Genomic DNA, 20,839 nt, shown 5'->3' with positions numbered 1-20,839 from the left:
ACAGACCTAGTAAGTTGTAGAACCTGGGCATCCATATTCAGGTCTGCGAGACTCCAGTTCTAAGCTCATTCTCCCCACACCTCATAGCAGAGAGGGGCTACGTTTACTTGAAATTGTTCTGGGTTTACGGACTTGTATCGAGGTAGTTCACTAAGCTGGCTGGACTACCAGTATGAGGTCTGGTCCTGGGTGGGCAATCTGCCAATTGCCAGTCAGCTGGGAAGTCACATAGGCTGGGACAGGCCTTAGCCTCAGAGAGGGCACTGAAGATCCCTAATGGGGAGCAGAATTGGGGACCACATCCAGGACACTGACATGAGAGGAAGTGCAGGTGGAATTCCCAGGTACAGGTAGGCATGAGGATAAGAAATCACCCTTCCGAGATGAGCTTGGGCCACTGAGCATGTGTCCACTCCAAGAAAGCTGGAAAGAAAAGTGGCATCATGGTGGTCCCAAGTGTGAGGCCCTGATGGCCCAGTTGAGGATGTTATACCTGAGGTCACACAGGGCTGCCAATGGGCTCTGGAAGCCAATGACCTGAGAAAGTGTCTCAAAACATCCCAGGTAGATGCAGTGATATTGAGTGTAACCAGGCTCCTGTGGTGACCTCAAGCTGTGGTGACAACTTGGAGACAAGTCTAAGATGGTGGCACCCAAGATCCAACTGGTGAGGATGGGTTTTGGGAGAGATAGAAAGGCAGCTCTGGAATGAGTTGGCAAGGAGCTGCTGGTCAGCAGCTGGGGCTCTGGCTAGGAGACCCTGCCTGGTCTGAGACAGTGCTGGTCACTTGTGAAAACTCTGGATGAGTCAGGCTGGAGAGGGTGTTGGGAGACTGAAGACCAAGGAGTGAGGAAAGGCCAGAGCCTCAGAGGTGGCTCACTGATAAGATGAGACTGAGGGCAAGAACTGTCATAGAGAGGTCGCACTCAGTGCCTCGGGCCAGGAGCCTGCAGGTGGGATGCAAGGGGGCTCCATGGTGGAGGAGGCCTCCAACGTACCCAGCACAGCAGCACAGCAGGGATGGTCCAACCCCCAGGCTCTGTGGTCAAGTGGCAGCAGGGCCTGGCTGGGAAGGAGTGGTGGTCATAGAGTGCTGATGACAGAGTGGAAGGCGATGAAATAGGCCAGCTGCAGAGGCTGCTCGACTGCACATAAAAGTTACACCACAACATATCCCTTCCTGGTACCCACACCAACTAGATACCAACTAGACTTAAAGGAGAAGAAGGGCCAGTAAGACATCTTTCCCCAACTAAGGTGGGACTCACATCCTTTCCATTAGAACTCAAGTGCCAAAGCCAGACAGGAGGTAAACCTTCACCCTGACCCACACTGTCCTTCTCAGCCTTCATTTTATATGCTTGGGATTTTAGAGATGTTGTCTTGTTCTGTTCATTAATTGCTCATATATGTCAGCTTTGTTTTCCTTTCAAGATTCTAAATTCCTTGAAGGTAGAGACTTGTTCTGGGAGACTTTTGTATTCCCAAAACTCAACTGAATTAGTCTGAAGTATGCGCTCCCCTGAGATCTAACTGATGGGAAAACAGCATGTCAGCTGGAAGAGCTAGTCCTGATCTTCCTTTCTTACTAGGGTTTTTTTGTTTTTTTAAGTTACAGGAAAATATATGCTCATTAAAAGTGATTTGGAAATACAAAGTGATGGAAAAAGGACCAAAGAAAAAAAATACCTGAAAGTTTTCCAATCAAAATATTGCTTTCCAAAAATTAAACCATATTCCACTTTGATATAGCTTCATGGGGCAGTGATTGCTACGCAGGGCTAGTTTGGGGGAAGGCATAAGGATTCTCTGTGCTGATTCTCCAGAGGACGGGATCTGACTGGTTTCTTTGGGTAGACCCTCTGGGCAGTGCTGTGGGTCTTTCACACCTGACTGGAACTTATCTGTAATCTCAGCCTGAACAACCCCAGGCTTTACTGCTTCTTCTTGTCTCTCTCTGGGACTTGTGCCATCATGACTCAGCCAAACACGGCAAGCTTGAGGGAGCAGACCCATGCTCACCTTTGCGTGATTCTCTCTCCATGTGACACAGACCTCTCATCAGCCTGCCTTTGGAGAACAGGCCTTCTATGCCTCTGTCTTCCCTGGACCTCCTCCAGGTCTCTTAGATCTTTCTAGAAGTTGGGTAACCAGATTTGCAGGCAGCATCTTAGGATCAGACAAGCCATGGCTTGAAGGTAAGGGTCAGAAAGCCCTGTACGGTGCCTCGCTGAGCTGTGGCTCTTCAGGGGACAACCCCAAAGCCGGTATATTTATATTGTTGTCCCTTTTTGGAGGGGAGGTCCTGCTATAGTTTAAGGACCCTAAAAGGCAATTAGAGAATCTGTTCAAAGGGCTGGAAAAAGTGTTATGGATTGAACTGTGCCGCCCTAAATTCACATGTTAAAGTCCCAACCCCGAGTACCTCCAGCCTGTCCAGCACAGGGACATAGCAGTGACCTTATTTGGAAATAGGGTCTTTGCAGACTTAATTAAGACTGAGGTTAAGATGACATCATATGGAGTACAATGGGCCCTTAATCCAATATGACTAGTGTCCTTATAAGAAGGGAAGAGACACAGAGACAGACACCTGCACAGAGGAGAGTGTCATGTGAAGACACAGACACACAGAGGGAAGGCAGCCTTGTGACAATGGAGGCAGAGATTGCAGTTATGCAGCTACAATTCAAGAAACACCAAGCATGGCTGGCAATCACCAGCAGCTAGGAGAGAGAGTAGGTCCCTGCTGACATCTTGAATTTGGACTTCTAGACCCCAGAACTGTGAAAGAGTAAGCTTCTGTTGTTTAAGCTATTCAATTCTTGGTACTTTGTCACAGCAGCCCTAGCAAACTAATATACGGAGTGAATACAATGCACCCCACAGATGGGAGGGGATATAGAAATGAAGTATAAAAGCTGAAGTGAATTGCAGTAAACTTTATGGCTAGGGTTGTCCTATGTCATAAGTCTATAATAATTGTTCAAGTTTAAACTATGTAGACCTTTCACACATTCCCAAAATTTACCTTGAGCAGCTCTGGTTAAAAAAAAAAAAATAGCCGTAGTAGTACATTGATTTTCCCAAATAAAGTTTAGTCAATTATAGACTCACATTACGGGGCTTTATCAGGGACAACTATTATCTAACTCTAATGCAGACTCTAAACGTCGGCAGGCTCATTGCCCTGTCCCTTCCCCAACCCAAAGCCCTTGGAAGGAAAACGTCAATCTCACGGTAAAAATGACCTGGCTGTTCAACAGAAATAAACTGCACATGGTTAATACTTAATCTAGGGCTTAGCTCCTGGCAACTGTATTTCGAGAACAGGACCATTTAGGAAAATGAAATGATACTCAGTCCTGATTTCTAAAGGTTCAGTCAAAAGAAAACTTATCTCAGCTTTTCATAGGATTAGTCAATTAGCTCCAATCTAGTGTTCATGGTGAAAATTTGGGGGGAAACCCTTGAATCACAACATCATATCTTAAACGACCTATAACCATGGGAAGCCACCTGCCCCTATTAAATTCCAACATCATTCACTCCTCCCACCTATTGAGAGCATCGCTACTGAGGAAAGCTGCTAGTTTGCCAGATCCTAAGACACTCTTCTGTCCTTAATGAAGTGGAGAGTAACAGAGCTATATTGGTTAATAAATCATTATTAGTAATAAAACTTTGCTCAGCTGTGACATATCAAGGCATCATGGTATTTGCCGGCTTTTAAAAATGACAGAATATTAGAATGCCAGAGTTGAAAGACATGTAAATGGTTGGTCATCTGGCCCCACTTGGTCCCTCCTGCCTCTTCTCAGAAAGTCAGAACCCCAAGGAAAAAAGCATACTGCGCAAATGAAGCAGGTGTCGTGCCAGGTATGCCCCAGGGCTTCGATAAACTTGTCACCGGCCTCCACGGGGAAATCGCAACCATGACACTTGGTGCTGAACAGGTTGATGTAGTCTGAAAGGAAAGGCAGAGTAAGGACCAGGCATCCAGGCAGGCTGGGAGGAGTGTCCCAGCCACATAGACCCAATGTCAGAACAACCCCCCAAATCACTGGGCTGGGGGCAGTGGATGAAATCTAATTGGTTACTTGTCATCTTGCAGACAAAATACTCAAGTTACATGATTGGTTTTTTCCTTTTCCAATAATTTGCACTGGTGTGGTGCAGATTCAGGCTTAGTCACCACCCTGTGCTGGTTTGATCTGCAAACACTTTCTGGAACTGTCATTAACTTTCTGCAGGGTGATTTTCTCCTCTGCTCTGTCACCTCTTACGGTCCAAACAGACCAATCCCAAAAGAGAAAAAAAAAAATCCTATTTCCCAGCAGCTCTGCTTATTTTGGAAGAGTGAGAGCCTTTAACATTTTTTAGAGTTATAGCATGTTCTTTGCTTGGTCATTCTTCTGTCATTGGGCATCTGTGTTGATAATAAATTTTCACTACTAGAAACAACACCTGAGCTACTTTGTTGGGACATGTTCCCCTCCCCCAGCCAAAGAGATAATAATACCAAATATTATTTACATAACGCTTTACAGTTTACCAAGCATCCTCACATAGATTGTATTATTTGCTAGTATCTCAATGTCAAGGTCTATGTATTAGTTTTCTTTGTACTCCCGGCACAGTGCCTGGCACACAAGTCAGTACCCAACACATATGTCAAATGAATGAGTGAATGGATGAATCACTGAATCAATAAATTAATGAATAAACTTAATCTTGGCGAAATTGTTTTTGTTTTGTTTTGCGGATGAGGCTGGAAGAGGTGAAGGGCCTAGCCAGAGCCACATAGGTGAGACAGTGGGCCAGGCCTGTGCTTCTCAGCCCCAGTTGTCCGGGCCTGGTAGTAGGCAGCTCTCCCATTGCACTCACTGTAGAAATCTCCCAGATTCTTCTAGAAGTATCTTGATCCTTTTACAAAGCCTTCATTCCCCTAGAAGTGTACTTGTCTCTCCACAGCTCTGCCACAGTTGGCTTTTTCTTACTGAGGTTTTCTGCTCAGATCTCCTTGTGGACAGTATGCCTAGTCACCGTCTCAGACCACCTGCTGAGAGTCAACGTGCAGTGGGGGCTATGAACTTAGGTTCTGAAGAAAGAAAGACCTGGGCTCAAATCCCATCTCTATCCAGGAATTGTTCAAATCTGGGGCAAGTCACCTCACTTCTCAGTGCCTCAACTTTCTCATCTATATAATGGGAATAACTATACTACCTAACTCATGGGGCTGTTATTCAGTTATCTATTTGCCATGGAGCTTTTTAGATAAGTTATATCTCTTGCATATTTTTTCCAATGTATGGTTTCCCCTTTGGGGTTTAATTATAGTTTGTCATGCAAATGCTCTTATATACATCACAGTCCATCAATCTTGTTTCTGACAAAATACTTCATTTCTTCAGTGGGCAAAAATCTATTGCCTCACCAGAGCTAGGAAAACATCATTCTGCTTCCTTTAGAGAATTATGGCAGGTTTATGGTTCACTCTGTTCTCTGTAGGAACTTACTAGTGTGGGGTGAGAAGCAGGGCTATAGGCTAACCCATCTCCACTCAAGGGCAAGCCCTGCACCCCACTTCTGAATTCTCTCTCATTCTGCCCAGTTGGTCTCCAGATGCCCTGGATTCTCTCCTCCATCTTCATGTCACTGTATGAACTGGATCCTGGGCTTGGAAAACCCTTCCCACTTTGTCTACCTGAATCTCTCCAATCCTTTGGGCTGCCTTCCTTCTGGGAAGACCTCATCCCCATCCCACCCAAGAGAGATGAGACAGCATTCCTGAGGGCTTCTCCTGGGCTTCTCTCCCTCCCCACTCATTCATTCATCCATCTATCTATTCATTATCTCTTAACTGTCCATTTATGTGTCAGCATATCAGATATTGATGGGTCTGCTTGAGGCTTTTCAGGGCAGAGTCCTCTGCTCTATGCTTAGCACCCTTCACAGGAACTGGCACACATTTGATGGATAAATGATGAGTGAACAAAGATATGTTTCAGAAAATCTTGTTAAATAGTGATTCCTTCTCCTGTTGTGCAGCCTACGTTTTTTCACAGATTAAGCTATTTCAATGGCTCGAATTTATTTCTGGAATGTCTAGTCCTGCCTATTGATTAATTTTTTTGTTTTAAACTTGATTTTGTACTATCTGGAAAATTGCCACTTTGTTTTATAATTTGGTATCACAGGTGTGACCCTAGTACATTTTTAAAAATTAATTAAATTAATTAATTTATTGGCCACACCCCACGGCCTGTGGGATCTTAGCTCCCCAACCAGGGATTGAAGACACGCTCCCTGCATTGGAAGTGCAGAGTCTTAACCACTGGACTGCCAGGGAAGTCCCCTAATACATTTTTTTTTAAAGCTGGTATTTTCCTCATTTACTCTACAAAAGGGGAATGTAATTGGTATTAAATAAAGTTTGTGCATGGGCCTTTCCCACCAGGAAAATAATCTAGGTTCTCATTTATGTATTCCTTCTTTTATTTCTCCCATTAGGTCTTTATAATTTTCTTTGGGACTGGAGGGAGAGGGGAAAAGGGGAGTTGTTTAATTGGTATAGAGCTTCATATTTGCAAGATGAAAAAATTCTGGAGATCTGTTTCAGATCAATCAACAGTGTGAATATACTTAACACTACTGTACTGTACACTTAAAAATGGGTAGGATGGGGCTTCCCTGGTGGTGCAGTGGTTGAGAGTCCGCCTGCCGATGCAAGGGACACGGGTTCATGTCCCGGTCTAGGAAGATCCCACATGCCGCGGAGCGGCTGGGCCCGTGAGCCATGGCCACTGAGCCTGCGCGTCCGAAGGCTGTGCTCTGCAACCGGAAAGGCCACAACAGTGAGAGGCTCGCATACCGCAAAAAAAAAAAAAAAAAAGGTTAGGATGGATACATGCATATGTATGGCTGAGTCCCTTTGCTATGCACCAGAAACTATCACAACATTGTTAATCGGCGATACTCCAATATAAAATAAAAAGTGAAAAGCCAAAAAAAAACCAAAAACGGTTAGGATGGTAAATTTTATATGTGTATTTTTTCCCCCACAATAATTTAAAAAAAAAATGACAAGGTCAGAACCAAACACAGTGTCCCATGGTACGGGGACAGGGGCTGACTCTGATATTTTATCTCTAGGGCAGGTTAACTAACAGGCTTGACTTTACCTCACTGTTGGATCATCTAGCTCTCCTTTCTTTACTTTGTTTATAAGAATATCACCCTTTATCACATTCAACAAGCATATTAAATTTCTAATGCTCTTTCTAAAATAAAAATTAAATTGTGTTATTTCTTTACTTAAAACATCACAGTGACTCCCATTGCTTAAGGAAGTGGTTTCAAACTGTGCTTCTTGGAGAGCTGTGGGTCTCCCAGAGCCATTACAGAGCTGTGCACCCATTATCTCAGTAAATCCTCACAACAGCCTCTGAGAGTTAAGTGAAGAAGGAGAGACTCAGAAAGGGCAAGCATCCTGTGCATGGTCACACAGCCTGGAAGTGGCCCCTGCGGGCCTTCAGTCAGGGTCTCTCAGTGTGCCTAAGGCTAAGGCTAAACCTGCTTCCTTGCTGTCTTTTCTTAACAGTAGACCATCCCTTTCCTGGGTCTTCTTTTTTTTTTTTCCCTGGGTCTTCTTAATCAAAACATCATTTTTGAAAATCTTTTTTTGGGGGGGTGCTAGGGAGAGGAGCACTGGTAATAGTGTTAATCTATCATTCTTTCACAAGCCTCACGCATAAATTGTGGCTTATCACACATTATGAAAGTTATAATGCATTTAGTCGACTAACAATAGCAATTTGTATTGGTACCACAGCACTTTTATTAATTACCAATCATCACCATTTCTTCCTAAGAAGGGAAAAGACAGGTGTTATCTTCTCCTTTTTACCGATGTGAACTCTGAGGCCAGAATGACTGAGTGACTTATTTAAAGTCATTCAGTGAGAGTTATTTGTAATGAGGTGGATAGACCTGGAGTCTGTCATACAGAGTGAAGTAAGTCAGAAGGAGAAAAACAAATACCGTATGCTAACACATATATATGGAATCTAAGAAAAAAAAAATGTCATGAAGAGATTAGTGGTAGGACAGGAATAAAACACAGACCTACTAGAGCATGGACTTGAGGACATGGGGAGGGGGAAGGGTAAGCTGTGACGAAGCGAGAGAGTGGCATGGACATATATGGGAGGGTGGGAGGGAGGGAGATGCAAGAGGGAAGATATATGGGAACATATGTATATGTATAACTGATTCACTTTGTTGTAAAGGAGAAACTAACACACTATTGTAAAACAGTTATACTCCAATAAAGATGTTAAAAAAATAAAAAAAATAAAAAAAAATAAAGTCATTCAGTGAGCCCAGAGCTGGAAAGAGAATTCACCAGTACCTCAGAACCCAAGAAGTTTCTTTTATAGTTTATTGTCAGGGGAAAAAAAGTTTTATTTTGTTCTCCTTTTCCCCTTGAAGAACTGGAATGTTTTCTCCTTTCTGGTTTTAAAGTAAACTAACTTACTGTGTCTCTCTTTTCGCTCTCACATTTGCTACCCAGTCAGTGCAGCTCTGTTATTCTTCATAATCAGCATGTTTCCTTTTCCCTCTTCTACTTGGTGCTGCTTTGCTAGTTCTATTGTCTTAACTTTCATGTTTTTGTTACCTTTGTTGGAACCTGCCTCAAATCCTTATCTGAAAGAGGCAGGCTATGAATAAATGAGTGTGTGAATGTGTGAGGGACTGAATGGCTAGTTAGCCAGGATGCCCAACTCTAACAGATGGCTTTGTCTTCAGAATTTACCATAATTGACTCCAAGTTATAAGATAACAAATAGCGTATGGGGAGACCAGAGAAACTCCGAATTCAGACAGGGAGTTGGCTGGACTCTGAAGGAACATCAAAGTCTGGTAAACATCACAGGAGCTGGGAGGGGACCTGCATGTACTTGACGAGTTCGGAAGTTTCTTTGGTTTTATCCTCACCACAACTCTGGGAGGCAGGTGTTGATCTCCCCCTCTTACAGATGGGGAGAGTGAGGCTCAGAGAAGTTTAGTAACTCAATCAGGGTTACAAAGCCAGCCTGAAACGGAGCCTGGAACAGAACCTAGGGCAAAGGCCAGAGCCAAAGCCTTTTCAGACTAGACCTTGTGGTCTTCAAATCAAAATCATCTGAAAGGTTTCCCAAGCGGTCACAAGATGGCGACTTGTGGTCCACATATTTGGTGCAGGGAAAACAGCACAGATTGAATGTGTGTGAAAGGGAACTCCTACCCCTTTCTCCCAGACTGTGAGGCCTCCCCACAGCACAGAGGTCCTACCTTTCTCACAGTAGGGCTCCCCATCTTCCATGTGGAAGAGGCTGTTCCCGAAGGGCTTCTTGCAGGCTGCACAGACAAAGCAGGTGGTGTGCCACGTCTGTCTCAAGGCATGCATCACTTCCTGGGGAAAAGAGCCTCAGCTCAGGACAGAAAGGTCCAGGAGGGAGAAGAAGGCAGGCTTAACTTCCACACGAGCCCCAGTCACTGCTGGAGCATCCCATCAGGGAGCAGGGCAGGAGAGCCCAGGAAGCGGGCCTTGGACACACCGAGAAAGGCTAGGGGTGGCAGAGGAGAGGCTCCTACTCGTGCAGCACTTGCTGGGTGCCAGGTTCTGTGTGTGCTTCCATAAGCTGTGATGCTTCACCCTCCCACCCAACCTGGGAGGGAAGTACTACGTGTTACCACCATTTTACCAAAGGGGCATCGAGGATCAAAGCCACATGCAGGTGCACGGTGAGGTCAGGCTATGAAGCAGTAACTTGCTTTGCAGAAGCTCTGCCACCACTTCAAGCTGTGTGGCCAGGGATGTGGCCCACGGATCTCTTGCTTCAAGTTCATTTACTCCCTAGTTCATTGGTGGCAAACCAACTCCCTTCTAGGATAGAAATGGAGCTGTTCTTGCTCTGTTAGCACAGCAACTTCTTGGCTTCCAAATAGGACCCCACAACCTTGCGGAGGAGGAGAGATTGGTTGGAAAAGAGACAAGGGTCAGAGGCGAGGAATGCGGCCCACTTACCCCCATGATTTTGGTGTTGCACTTGGCACAGACCGGGGCAAAGAACTGCTCATAACACCGCTCACAGTAAACGTTGTTCTGCTCCTCCACAAAGCACACGTCTGCCAGGGAGGTCTTGCAGTAGGCACAGTTGAACTCTTCTGGGTGCCAGGAGCGGCCCATGGCTACCAGAAAGGGGCCCCTGGGGAAGCAGAGAATAGTACCTCCTCTAAGACAGCCCCCAAAGCTTAAGACCAGATATTTCAAAACGCTCAGCAAGGGCTTCCCTGGTGGCGCAGTGGTTGAGAGTCCGCCTGCCGATGCAGGGGACACGGGCTCGTGCCCCGGTCCGGGAAGATCCCACATGCCGCGGAGCGGCTGGGCCCGTGAGTCATGGCCACTGAGCCTTCGCGTCCGGAGCCTGTGCTCCGCAACGGGAGAGGCCACAGCAGTTGGAGGCCCGCGTACCACAAAAAAAAAAAAAAAAAAGCTCAACAATATTCTCACTTTGACCCTATAACGCTATAACTTCTGTGACTGTTCTAATGAAATAACAGGAAATTCAGATAAAGCTCCATGCAAAAAGATGTTGTTTCATCACTTGCAACAAACAGATGGGGAAGCAACTCGAACATCCACTAGCAGGGGACTGGGTAAGTATATTATGGAATAGCCATTAGGTTGACTACCGATAATTGTAGTAAGAAGAGCAATGATGACAGTGCTAATGGCTAGCATTTATTAAGTGCTTACTCTGTGCCAGGTACCATTCAAGAAGAAATTTGCATTTATTAACGTGTTTAATTCTCACAACAATCCTATGAAGCAGGTACTATTATGATACCCATTTTCAGATAAGGAGACTGAGGTACAGGGATGTTAAGTAAGTTGTTCAAGGCTATACGGCTAGTATGGTAGACCCAGGACACAAACCTGGCTCCAGATTAGTAGTCAGACAGTGGGACTGAAGAAACGCTTTATGGTTTTTTGTTTTGTTTTGTTTTGTTTCTTTTTTGTGTGTTTTTTTCTAATGATACTTTATTTTTAAATAAAAGTGTATTTTTCATATACACAAGCTCACCCCCCACACACATATGCACATACTATAAACACACTATATTCAAACAAGTACCACCCATGATCCTTGGCCTCTAAGCATGAAATGACTTGTTTTCTTTTAGTGTGGCAGATGCCCACCAAAGCCCTGAGCAGCGCGGGCTTGTCTGTGGACAGACCCAGGAGCATCTCGAAAGGAAGGAAAGCTGGGTCAAAACTAGCACTGTCAGTCAGCTTGCAACAGGCCCAATAAATCTACCATCCAGACCTGCAATTCCCAGAACCCAGCCTTAGCCTAAGGGGGTGGTGCTGGCACAGGCACCATGCTGGGAGCTTCACCCACTCACCTCGCGGAATCCTCCCAACTCCCCAGGAAAGTGGGTATCACACAGGTATGGAAGCTAAAGCTCAGAGAGGGTCAGACCAGATGGCAAGCTAGAGGGATCTGAGGCTGTCCTGCATGCGGCCTTCTCCCTACATCTGCCCTCCCGTCCCCCTCTCGTCCCAGCACCCCAGCACAGGGGCACAGCTGGCCCTTACCGGATGATGCTGTTGCAGTGGCCACAGAGCGGAGTCCGGCTGCTGGCTGGGAAGCGCTCGGCCCTCTGGACGGTACCCTTGGCAAGGGGGGACACCTGCGGAGCCGGTGGCGGGTTGTACGCAGGGGTCCCTCGGGGCAGGCCTTGCTTGCTGATAGTGGTGGTGCTCTTGCCAGGGGCAAACTTCTGAGAGAAGCTGTCGTCTGTCACCCATGGGGGACGGCTGGCAGACTCCGCAGGGCCCCCACTGTAGGGTGCAGGATTATAGCTTGGGGCTGGCGAGGGGGTATAGGCTGGTGCTGGGGAGGGGGAGTAGGCGGGGGCAGGGGAGGGGGTGTAGGTGGGGGCAGGGGAGGGAGTGTAGGGGGTTGGACTGTAATTGGCCCCTGGGGATGGGCTGTAGGTAGATGCAGGCACTGCAAGCCAAAAATACCCAAAGAAAAATGTGTCAGGAATTCATTTCTCCCAGCTTCCCCCACCCCCAGCCAGAGAACTGGAAAAGACAACTTTAATATTAGAGCAGCACAATGCCAGTTTTTACAGGAGACGCGTCCCTGAACTTCTTGATGGCCTCGATTTGAAGTTGAAGCAGGGAGCCAAGGGAGATAAACAGCCGTCGGAGCAGAGCCCTTGGGAGCTTGGACAGGGCTGGGAAGGGACAGGGCTATAAATATCTGCAGCTGTGCGGGGTGCGGCTCTGCCAGGCCTTGACTGCCAGAGGCCTGCAGGAGACAGCGACGGGGGCAGGGGTGGCCGGGCCAGGCTCATATCTGGATCCCCTGGGCCAGGAAGAGGGTGGGAGTGGGTCAGCTCGGCCTTGACTGGAAGATGCCTTTGTTTGCACTCTGACCAGTGATTTGACATCTGAAATGCCTCAATCACAAGCGTTTGCTGAACCTGGACCTAGTCCAGCCTTTGGGACAAAGCAGATGACGGGACAGTTAGGTTTTCAGGTTCAGGTTTCAGGTTTAGCTACAGTCGTTTTCTTGAAAAACAGCTTAGCTTGATTTGTACTGGGGGGAAATTCCATTTTGGTTTGATTTGGGTGGTGGGTCTTGAAGGCAGCATTTGGAGGGAAGCTGGGCAGAGATGCTGGGGTGACAGAGCCCAGGTGTAGCTGCTCCCCCAGCCTGTGGCTGCCTCTGGGGGACACATGCTCCCCCTCATCACTTTGGTGGAAACTGAGAGTGTCTGAGTAACTGCGTGGAGGTTACCAAGGAAGCCAGAGCGCAGGATGAGAATGCACTGCCCCGCTTCTAGAACTCCCTCCTCCAGCCCACTGAGAGCTGAAAACTCTTTTAGGGCAGCAACACAAAGGAGCATAGCAGCTGCTCACCCAAAGCCCTCCAAGGCCTGGGCCCTCAAAACCCAGGTTTCTAAGTTTTGCTGCCTCCCATTGCAAAGCCAGCCAGGGCAGACCCAGCTGTGTCCGGCACACATGGTCTCACCAGCTTCCCCTCCTAGGGAGGGAGGTTCCAGAAGCCTCACCTCAGCTTATAGTCTGTTCCTCTGGAAAGAGGCCTCATTCCCCCTACCCCAGGAAGTGTGTCGGGGCAGCCTCCCTCCCCATTCCTGAGTCTGGCCTGGTGAATGGACTGTGCTGATAGATGCTGAGGCAGCCCCCATCAGGCTCCAGCCTGGAAAGGAAGGACATTCTCAGGGCTAAAGTTCCTGGCCTGGCCTTTGGTCTCTCCCCACCTGGTTCCCCTAGATTACCTTAGGTAGCCTGTGGCCTGCTGCTTCAACCCCATACCTTCTACTCCCAGATGATTGGCCCTTCAGAGGTGGGTGACATGGAAACCCCCGTGCTTGGGAATGGATAGGGACCAGGACTGTGTTATTGAAAGCAGAAGGGGTAAAACCCTCCCCAGCCCTGCCCTAGAGCCATTCTGGGAGTGATGCTGGCTTCCAAAGGTAAAACTTTCTCCATAAGGAAATCTTCCCATTTACTAAGAGGGTAGGCTAGGCACATAACAAGTCATCTGGGTTAATCCCTTTTACAGTTGAGGTCACTGAGGCTCAGACAGAGCTAGTAAGTGGCAGAGTGTATTTCCAAAACCATTCTTTCTATCACCTCAAGCTGCCTCTGTAAAAAACATGAGTCCAAGTTCCAGAAGATTTGGGTGCACCATGTTATGGAGGAGTACCTATCAACCTGGAGGAGGCTGCATGGTCTGGCATGTAGCACAGCCATTAAGAGCCCTGGGTTCAGGTCCCAGCTCTACAACATCCTGGCTGTGTGTCCTTGGGCAAGTTCCTTAACGTCTCTAGGCCCAAATTTCCTCGTCTAAAAATGGCTATAATAATTCTTAGTACTTCACAGGGTTGTTATAAGGATGATGGGAGATAAGAACTATAAAGGCTTAGCCTTGTACCTGGCACTGTGTATGTGCCATTAAATGTTAGTGAAGATGGTGAGGTGAGTGACTCCTAGGTCTCATGGTCCAGATGAACTGTCAGCTCATCTCACAGCTTGATGGTCACCTGAGGGATCCCAGCCCAGGGAGACTGTGGGATGTAGGCGGTGGGAGATGTGGCACCCGTGAAGTCAGTAACCTGGGACTGAGTCTAAACATCAGTGGTGGTAGGTATGACATCCCTGCCTGCCTCACAGGGTGGGGACCTACTGGAGTGACATGTTGCATGCACTAGCAAACCTGTGAAGCCCATATTTGAGGTGTTGTCACCCTCCCTAACAAGCTTGCATAGCTCCCAAGTGCCTGGAACAAACGGTCTCAAAATGCTAGAGCAGCTTCAGCCCTCTCTGAATAATGGGGTTCTGTGCAAGATCTTATTTCCTTTTTTTTGTAAAGTGGGGGGGGATCTCTGCTAAAAGGGATTAAGAATGAAAGCCTTAATCCTGTGTTATCCAATACATAGCTCTATGTGGCCTTTAAGCACTTGAAATGCAGCTAGTCCAAACTGAAACATACTATAAATATAAAATACACACCAATTCTTAAAGACTTAGTACAAGAAAAGAAAGAAAAATATCTCACTGATAATCTTATATTGACTCTTCATTGAAATGATATTTTGAATATACTGAGTTAAATAAAATATATTAAAATTAATTTCACCTGCTTCCTTTTACTTTTTAAAAAGTGTGGCTACTAGAAAATGTCTTGTTATTAGACAGTGCTGTCCTAATCAGAACAATGGTTACCAAGTACTGATTGCTTCCACATGCCAGGGCCTTTATGTGCACTAGTTCATGTAATACTCGCTGCAATCCAATGAGGCAGATAATATTTTCAAGTCCATTTTACAGAAGAGGAGTTGAGGCTTGGAGAATTTAAGAAACGTCGAGCTGAAACTGGCACTCAGGCAGCAGGTCTCAACTCCAGATTCCCTGCTTACCCACTCTCTAGGCAGCAAAACAAACTTTAGCACACCCCTTCCAAATCGCCCCTTCCAAATCGGGCCCTTGCCCACTTCCAGCTTCCCTCCAACAACACTAACCCTATTCCCTTTGCTTGGCAGCCATTCTCTTCCCTCCTCGGAAGGCCTTCCAGACTCCACGATCCACCCCCCTTTTCTAAATCCCCACAACACGAAGGTCTCAGCAGGTCAGAAGCATCCAGCATCTGGGCCCCGGTGGGCTGCTTCCTTGCCCAAGACTACACCCTCCCAGAGCTAGGGCCCTTCCCTTCTTCGAGGCGCAGGCTGGCAGCTTCCCTCAGCCATCAGGCCCCTGGTGAGGAGCAGCTGCTTCCCAGTTCCCTTCCCTCTGCACCCTTCAGCCTGGCTGGCCCCACCATCCCCGACGTGCCAGGAGAGAGACTTGATATCCCATCTGCGAGCCCTGGGCTGTTGCTATTTCTGCTTGACGGAATAAAGCCCGTCCAAATTAGAAGGTGATATTTCATCTCTAATTGGCAAGTTCAAAAGCCCCTATCTCCCTCGTTGGCTCGGGAATGTGTAATTAAACAAGGTGATTTCTGACTCACTCCAGGTCGGGCCCGGCTCCTGCGAGCGCCCAGCCCCCGCGGGGGTGGGGGTCGGGGTGGGAGTGGGGGGGCCCTCTGCCCACGGCCCTCTCTCGGGCCCCAGGTGCTCCGGGAAGCGGCCGCCCAGCCTCGGCGCAGGCTATAAAATCTGGGCTGCGAACGCCACCCTGGACCCGGAGGAGCCCTCGCGGGGAGCTGCAGCTAGGACGGCACGCGGGCTCCCCGCTCTCCCCGGGCCCGGGGTCGGCGGAGGAGAGGAGGGGAGGGGCCCGGGTCCACGTTCCTCGTTTCTCCACAGACCACCTGACAGCTTCCCTGGGACCCCACCCTCAGGAGAGGGGGCAGAAGCAGGCCGGCTCAGGCGCGCGCCGCCCGGCTGCCTCCTTCCCTCCGGGCAGGAACGAGTTAACGTCTGCGAGGCTTGGGAACTCAGCGGAGACCGGCAGCCCCGGGGCTCCAGCACGTCTCGCCCCGCCCCGGGCTCCAGTGCCGGAAGGAGGAGGAGACGGGCGCCAGTGGGGGGCCGGCGGTGCGCGCCCCCGGAGCCGTGCCGCCCCCTGGCGGGCCTGCAGAGGAGAGCCGGCGGCCGGGGCGGGGGCGCCCGAAACCCGGGGCCCGCCCCGGAAGATGCCCAGAACGACCTGCCTGGGAGCGGAGCCGCACCCGGGCGGAAATACTCTCCCTGCGCCCCCTCCATCCGCCGCTGCTCCTCCAAACTCCTTATCACCCTCCCTCCTATGCCCCCCATCTCCGCAGAGCAGCTGCTTCCTCTACCTCCATCCGAGATTTTTCACCACAGCAGCCCGCTGCAAATTGCTTCCTAATCCTGTGGACTTTTAACCTCAGAACTTTGTGTTCTTGCTTCTGAAGAGACAGAGAAGGGCACCTCCTGTGTGCCAAGCACTGTGCTGGGTGCTTCATTTCATCCCCAGAGCACCAAGTGTACATAATATGCCTATTTTTTTAAACGAGGAAATACAGGCCTGGGAGATGAAGTACTTTGCCTTAGATAGCAGAGCGGGGCCTGGCACCAGAGTCTGATGCGAAAGCCACGTCTACACACTCAGCACTAATGTCATAGTATATTTTATAAAACAGAGGGCTGACTGTGGCTCCTCTGCCCTACACATCAAGTTAACTCCCCCAAGCAAGGTGCTCCTGCCTCAGTCCCTGTCTTATCTTCCCTTCAGTTCACTGAGCAGGGGCATGCAGGGGAAGACGGGGTCTAAGCCATCCCGAGAACCGCCCTGGAGCTCTGGGGAGAGGCCCAACTTTGCCTAGGAAAAGGGAAGACACAGGCTGAGCCCTCGTCCCCACAGTGATGAGAATGGGGACCAGAGCGATGGAACAGCCAGTGAGGCCAGCCACCGGGACACCCTGTGCGGGCCACTCTCCGGCCTGTCACATGTGCTCTCCATGCCTCCAGTTAGCCCGTCCCAGCTGAAGAAACCAAAGACCAGATAGGTGAGCAGTTTGCCCAGCATCACATTATGCAGTAGGTCTGTTCAAAGCCCGTGGCATTTTTGTTACAACTGCCTATCCTCTGCCTTGAGCCAGATCCAGACTCCTAGAGGAACAAGCCCCTCCCCTCTAAACCCTCTCTTCCTCACCTGGAGCCTGGAAGTCTCCAGGCAGGAATGTCCTCTTCCCGAGAGCTGGGAGGCTCCATCCCTGCCTGGCACTGGCCACCTGTCTCCCCAGCACCAGAGGCAGCTTCCATAGGATTCTGGCCCACAAGTGGAGGAAGGAAGGCTGAAACCTCATTAGCAGCACCTCTATAACCACCATGCTTCAGGGGGATGTGGCTTTGGAGCTGACCCCTGGAGCCCACACCCAGCCTAGACAGCCTCCCTTCCCACTCTGCCTCTCACCTGGCTGGTAGACAGAAGGCCGGATGCTGGCAGTGGTGACAACCCGGGGCTTGGGTGCAGGGGCAGCTGGGGCCTCGCTGTATGTATGGGCTGCAGGTGCTGGAGAGGTGGCCACAGTGGGACTGTAGGCAGAGGCCTGGGGCCTGGAACCAAGGGGGTAAGAGTTAACAGCCAGAAGGACAGCTCCACCCGGGCCATGGGGCCTGGAGCCACAGCAGGCTGGCTCCCAGATCTTTAAGGAGCCTCTCAGGAGGAAACCTGACAAAGATGTCCCTGGGGAGCTGCCAGAGGCTGTGAAGGAAAGACCATGGAGGTCTCAGGGGGAGGAAGCTGCTCCTTGGGTGCTGAGTCTTGGTGAGTCTGGTTAGAGCAGCAGAGACACCTTGAGAAATACAGCCCATTGCCGGTGCCACCGCCTTAGGAGAGAGGGAGGAGAGGCACCAGCCAGATAGGAGCAGTGAAAACCCTTCAACCCCTAGGTAGAGACCGTGGAATGGGGGGAGGGGGAGGCTGGGGCAGGGAAGGGGGCAGAGGAAGGAGAGAGGCGAGATGGAGATGTTCAGAGCTACGCTACTCCCTCCACCTCCTGACCTTTTGGGGCCCCTCACAGCCTCAGACCACCTGGCCTCCTCCCCCTCCCCCTTTCTATTGTTGCTGGAGGGAGCAGCAAAGTCTCAGGTTTCCCGGCAAGAGTGCTCCGGGGAGGTCTCACGGGAGGCCAGGAGACGCACGCCCCTGCCCCCCACCCCACACATAGAGGCTCCTCTTCCATACAGGATTCCTGTTGCCCTCCTCCCAGTGGAATAGCTGCCAAGAAGCCTAAAGCAGCCTTTTCCCACTTGTGACCCAGGGACCATGGGACCAAAGAGATGGAAAAACAAAAAAGTTCCAGTTCATTGCCCTCAGGAAATGCTGTGCTTAGCCTCTCCTCTTAGGGAACTAAAGGCTCCAAGAACTCCTACAGCTAAGCAGTCTGTTTAACTTTGTCTGATCCAGTGTTTCCCAATTCCATTAGTCAGTGAACCCCCCCTTTTTATTTTCATTTAAAACTAATGAAACCTTATAGAACATGTCCCTGGTCTCTCCCTGCATCTTTCACATCCTAACGGGGATGACATGACCACCCCCAGGGCAAATGGGGCATTGATGGGAGCGCTGGAGAAGTGAGCCCCTTAAAATATACTGACCCCTGCCCACCCATGGCTTCCTGCCTGCCTTCCACCTGTTGCTCATGGGCCAAGGGCCTGCCTATTTCTGCTGGGCAGAGTCACAGGATACGGGAATACCTTCTTCTCTAGGGCTCTGGGAGTGGGTTGCCCTGAGCTGAGAACCCACCACCAGGCTCCTAAATAGATTCAGAAGGGTCTGTGGTGATGTCCCAGACAATTGGAGGTAGAATGAGTCTCAGAGAGCCAGTGTCCCAGACCTGGGGGCTTGCCATGCCAAGCTGCCGTGTTTCTGGCTGAATGAGGATACTGTCTCCCCTCCCTGGGCTTGCCCTTCTCTGATACACCCCTGTTAAGACCAGTGGAGTAGGAGCCTCAATGGAAGAGAAAGAGGCCGTGTCCAAGAGGTGCCCAGCTTCCACTGTGGTAGGAGAAGGCCAGACTCTCCCACCAGTGGAGGATGTTTTCCCAGCATCCCAGGAGCTACAGGTCCTCTGTCAGAGACTGGTGTTGGGGCCGCAAGCAGAGACTTAAGATACCCAGCAAGAATTCTGAGGCCACGCTGGGTGTCCATTTGTCTCCCATTGGCTCCCTCTAGCTCCATCCCAGCCCGTGTGCAAGGAGGGAAGGTAGCCGGGCCCAGAGCGTGGTCCTCTGGCCCCCTCTGTTCCAGCCTGATGCAGGGAGCCCTCCAGGTCCTTCTCCAACCTCCGCCCAGGCCTCACATCTCTTTGCAAGGCAAAGTAGAGGAAGGGTTTGTCCTGTTGAGGGAGTCCCGAGAGCCCCCAGACACGGAGGCTTGGAGCGGGTGCTGGAGCCTGCCCTTGAACAGGGCTGGGGCCCCAGGGATGAGGCTAGACCATCCACGGGGCCGCAGCATCTAAAGCCCCCCCTTCAGACTGGGGAGGCAACTTCTCACTAGACAGCAGGGATATATCTTATCCTCCTCAAGGTTTCTTCTTTGTGCAGGGAACAAGGCCTGAAGAGATTCTGAAGAGATTACCTGAAGAGATTCCGGTGTGCAGAAGGGAAGCAGCTTGCTAAATGTCCCCAGGAAGCTGGGATATGAGGAGCCCTGGAAGCCTGGGCCAGGCTCACCCTTGACGCTTGAGTTGGGCTGGGGAAAGGCTGGGCTCAGTACCACCTGGGTCACTGTGGAGCCCGGGGGTAGGGGTGCAGCACACAGGCCACTTTGCCAACCCTTCATGGGCCTCAGGCTGCACCAGGGAACTATGCACCCTGACCTAGAGCCGTGTCGTGTCTTTCCAGCAAAACCCTGGGAGGGGAGTGTGGCGACTGGGAAAGCTGGCTCTGACCCCAAACACCAACTTGGCAGCTCCACACAGCCCAGAAAGAGCTGGGCCTGCCTGGCCTGTTACACTGCCTGGCGGCTCCAGAATGACCTTTCTAGCCCACCCCTCTGCCTCCCCACACTCTTTTCAACACCCCCCTCCCCCGTCTTGGCTGAGTATCCATGAGGGCAGGCAGGAATGCAGTAACCTGCAATACTTGAGAGCATATTATGTGCTAGGTGTTTTATGTACACTTTTTCTATCCTGACCTTATAAAATAGGCATTGCATTAATGCCTTAGCAGATGAGGAAACTGAGGTTCAGAGAAGTTACGTCACTTTCTGAAGGTTAGAGACAGTAAGTGGTAGAGCAGAGATGTAAATCCCACTCCACCAGGTGCCTCTGGAGTTAGCATGCTTCTCCATCAAAAGAAGGCAAGGTAGTTGCTAAATATCTGCCCAAATCTGACCTGCCTTCAGTGGGTTACCGCAGCCTCCTCCATGGAGGCCTCCTTGATTTCCTTTCTTTCTCTGTAATCCCAGCTCCAGGAACACGGACTTTCCACACAGTCTCCCTTCGTTATTTAACTTTGTATGTGTGTGTGTGACTTTCACCTTTCTCCCTAGAGCATGTGCCCCTGGGGCAGGGTGACACGTCCCAGTGCGCTTCCCTGAAATGCACCTCCAGTTTCCCCTTCACTCTCAGCACCAAGCAGTGCAGAGCCTCGGCGTCCCCAGGGCCCTGGGGTCCTAACCACTTTGGATGGGCGTTTCTGAGGGCCCAACACAGCTGCCAACAGATGGACCCCGGGGAGGCCTTTCCTGCCTCCCTTCCCCGCAGTCAGGGCTGGCACCTGTGGGCCAGTTACCTTGGACTGTCCTCAGGGCTTGAGGCAGGGGCTGCGGCAGAGGCG

General features: G+C 50.0%; 1 protein-coding gene across 1 annotated transcript in view; it reads right to left on the bottom strand.

Annotated features, from left to right (window-relative positions):
* LDB3 (LIM domain binding 3) overlaps positions 1-20,839 on the bottom strand; it is a 28,657-nt gene that overhangs the window by 5,024 nt on the left and 2,794 nt on the right. The window contains exons 3-8 of the mRNA XM_028481928.2: positions 20,795-20,835; positions 17,469-17,611; positions 11,649-12,063; positions 10,074-10,254; positions 9,338-9,458; positions 3,853-3,968 (exon numbers count right to left, since the gene is read on the bottom strand). Coding sequence (XP_028337729.1) covers positions 3,853-3,968; positions 9,338-9,458; positions 10,074-10,254; positions 11,649-12,063; positions 17,469-17,611; positions 20,795-20,835 — 1,017 coding nt within the window. The remainder of the gene's footprint in view (positions 1-3,852; positions 3,969-9,337; positions 9,459-10,073; positions 10,255-11,648; positions 12,064-17,468; positions 17,612-20,794; positions 20,836-20,839) is intronic.

This window comes from Physeter macrocephalus, chromosome 20, assembly GCF_002837175.3.
Source record: "Physeter macrocephalus isolate SW-GA chromosome 20, ASM283717v5, whole genome shotgun sequence".
NCBI classification, from domain to species: Eukaryota; Metazoa; Chordata; class Mammalia; order Artiodactyla; family Physeteridae; genus Physeter; species Physeter macrocephalus.
This window is presented reverse-complemented; position numbering and strand designations above follow the sequence as displayed.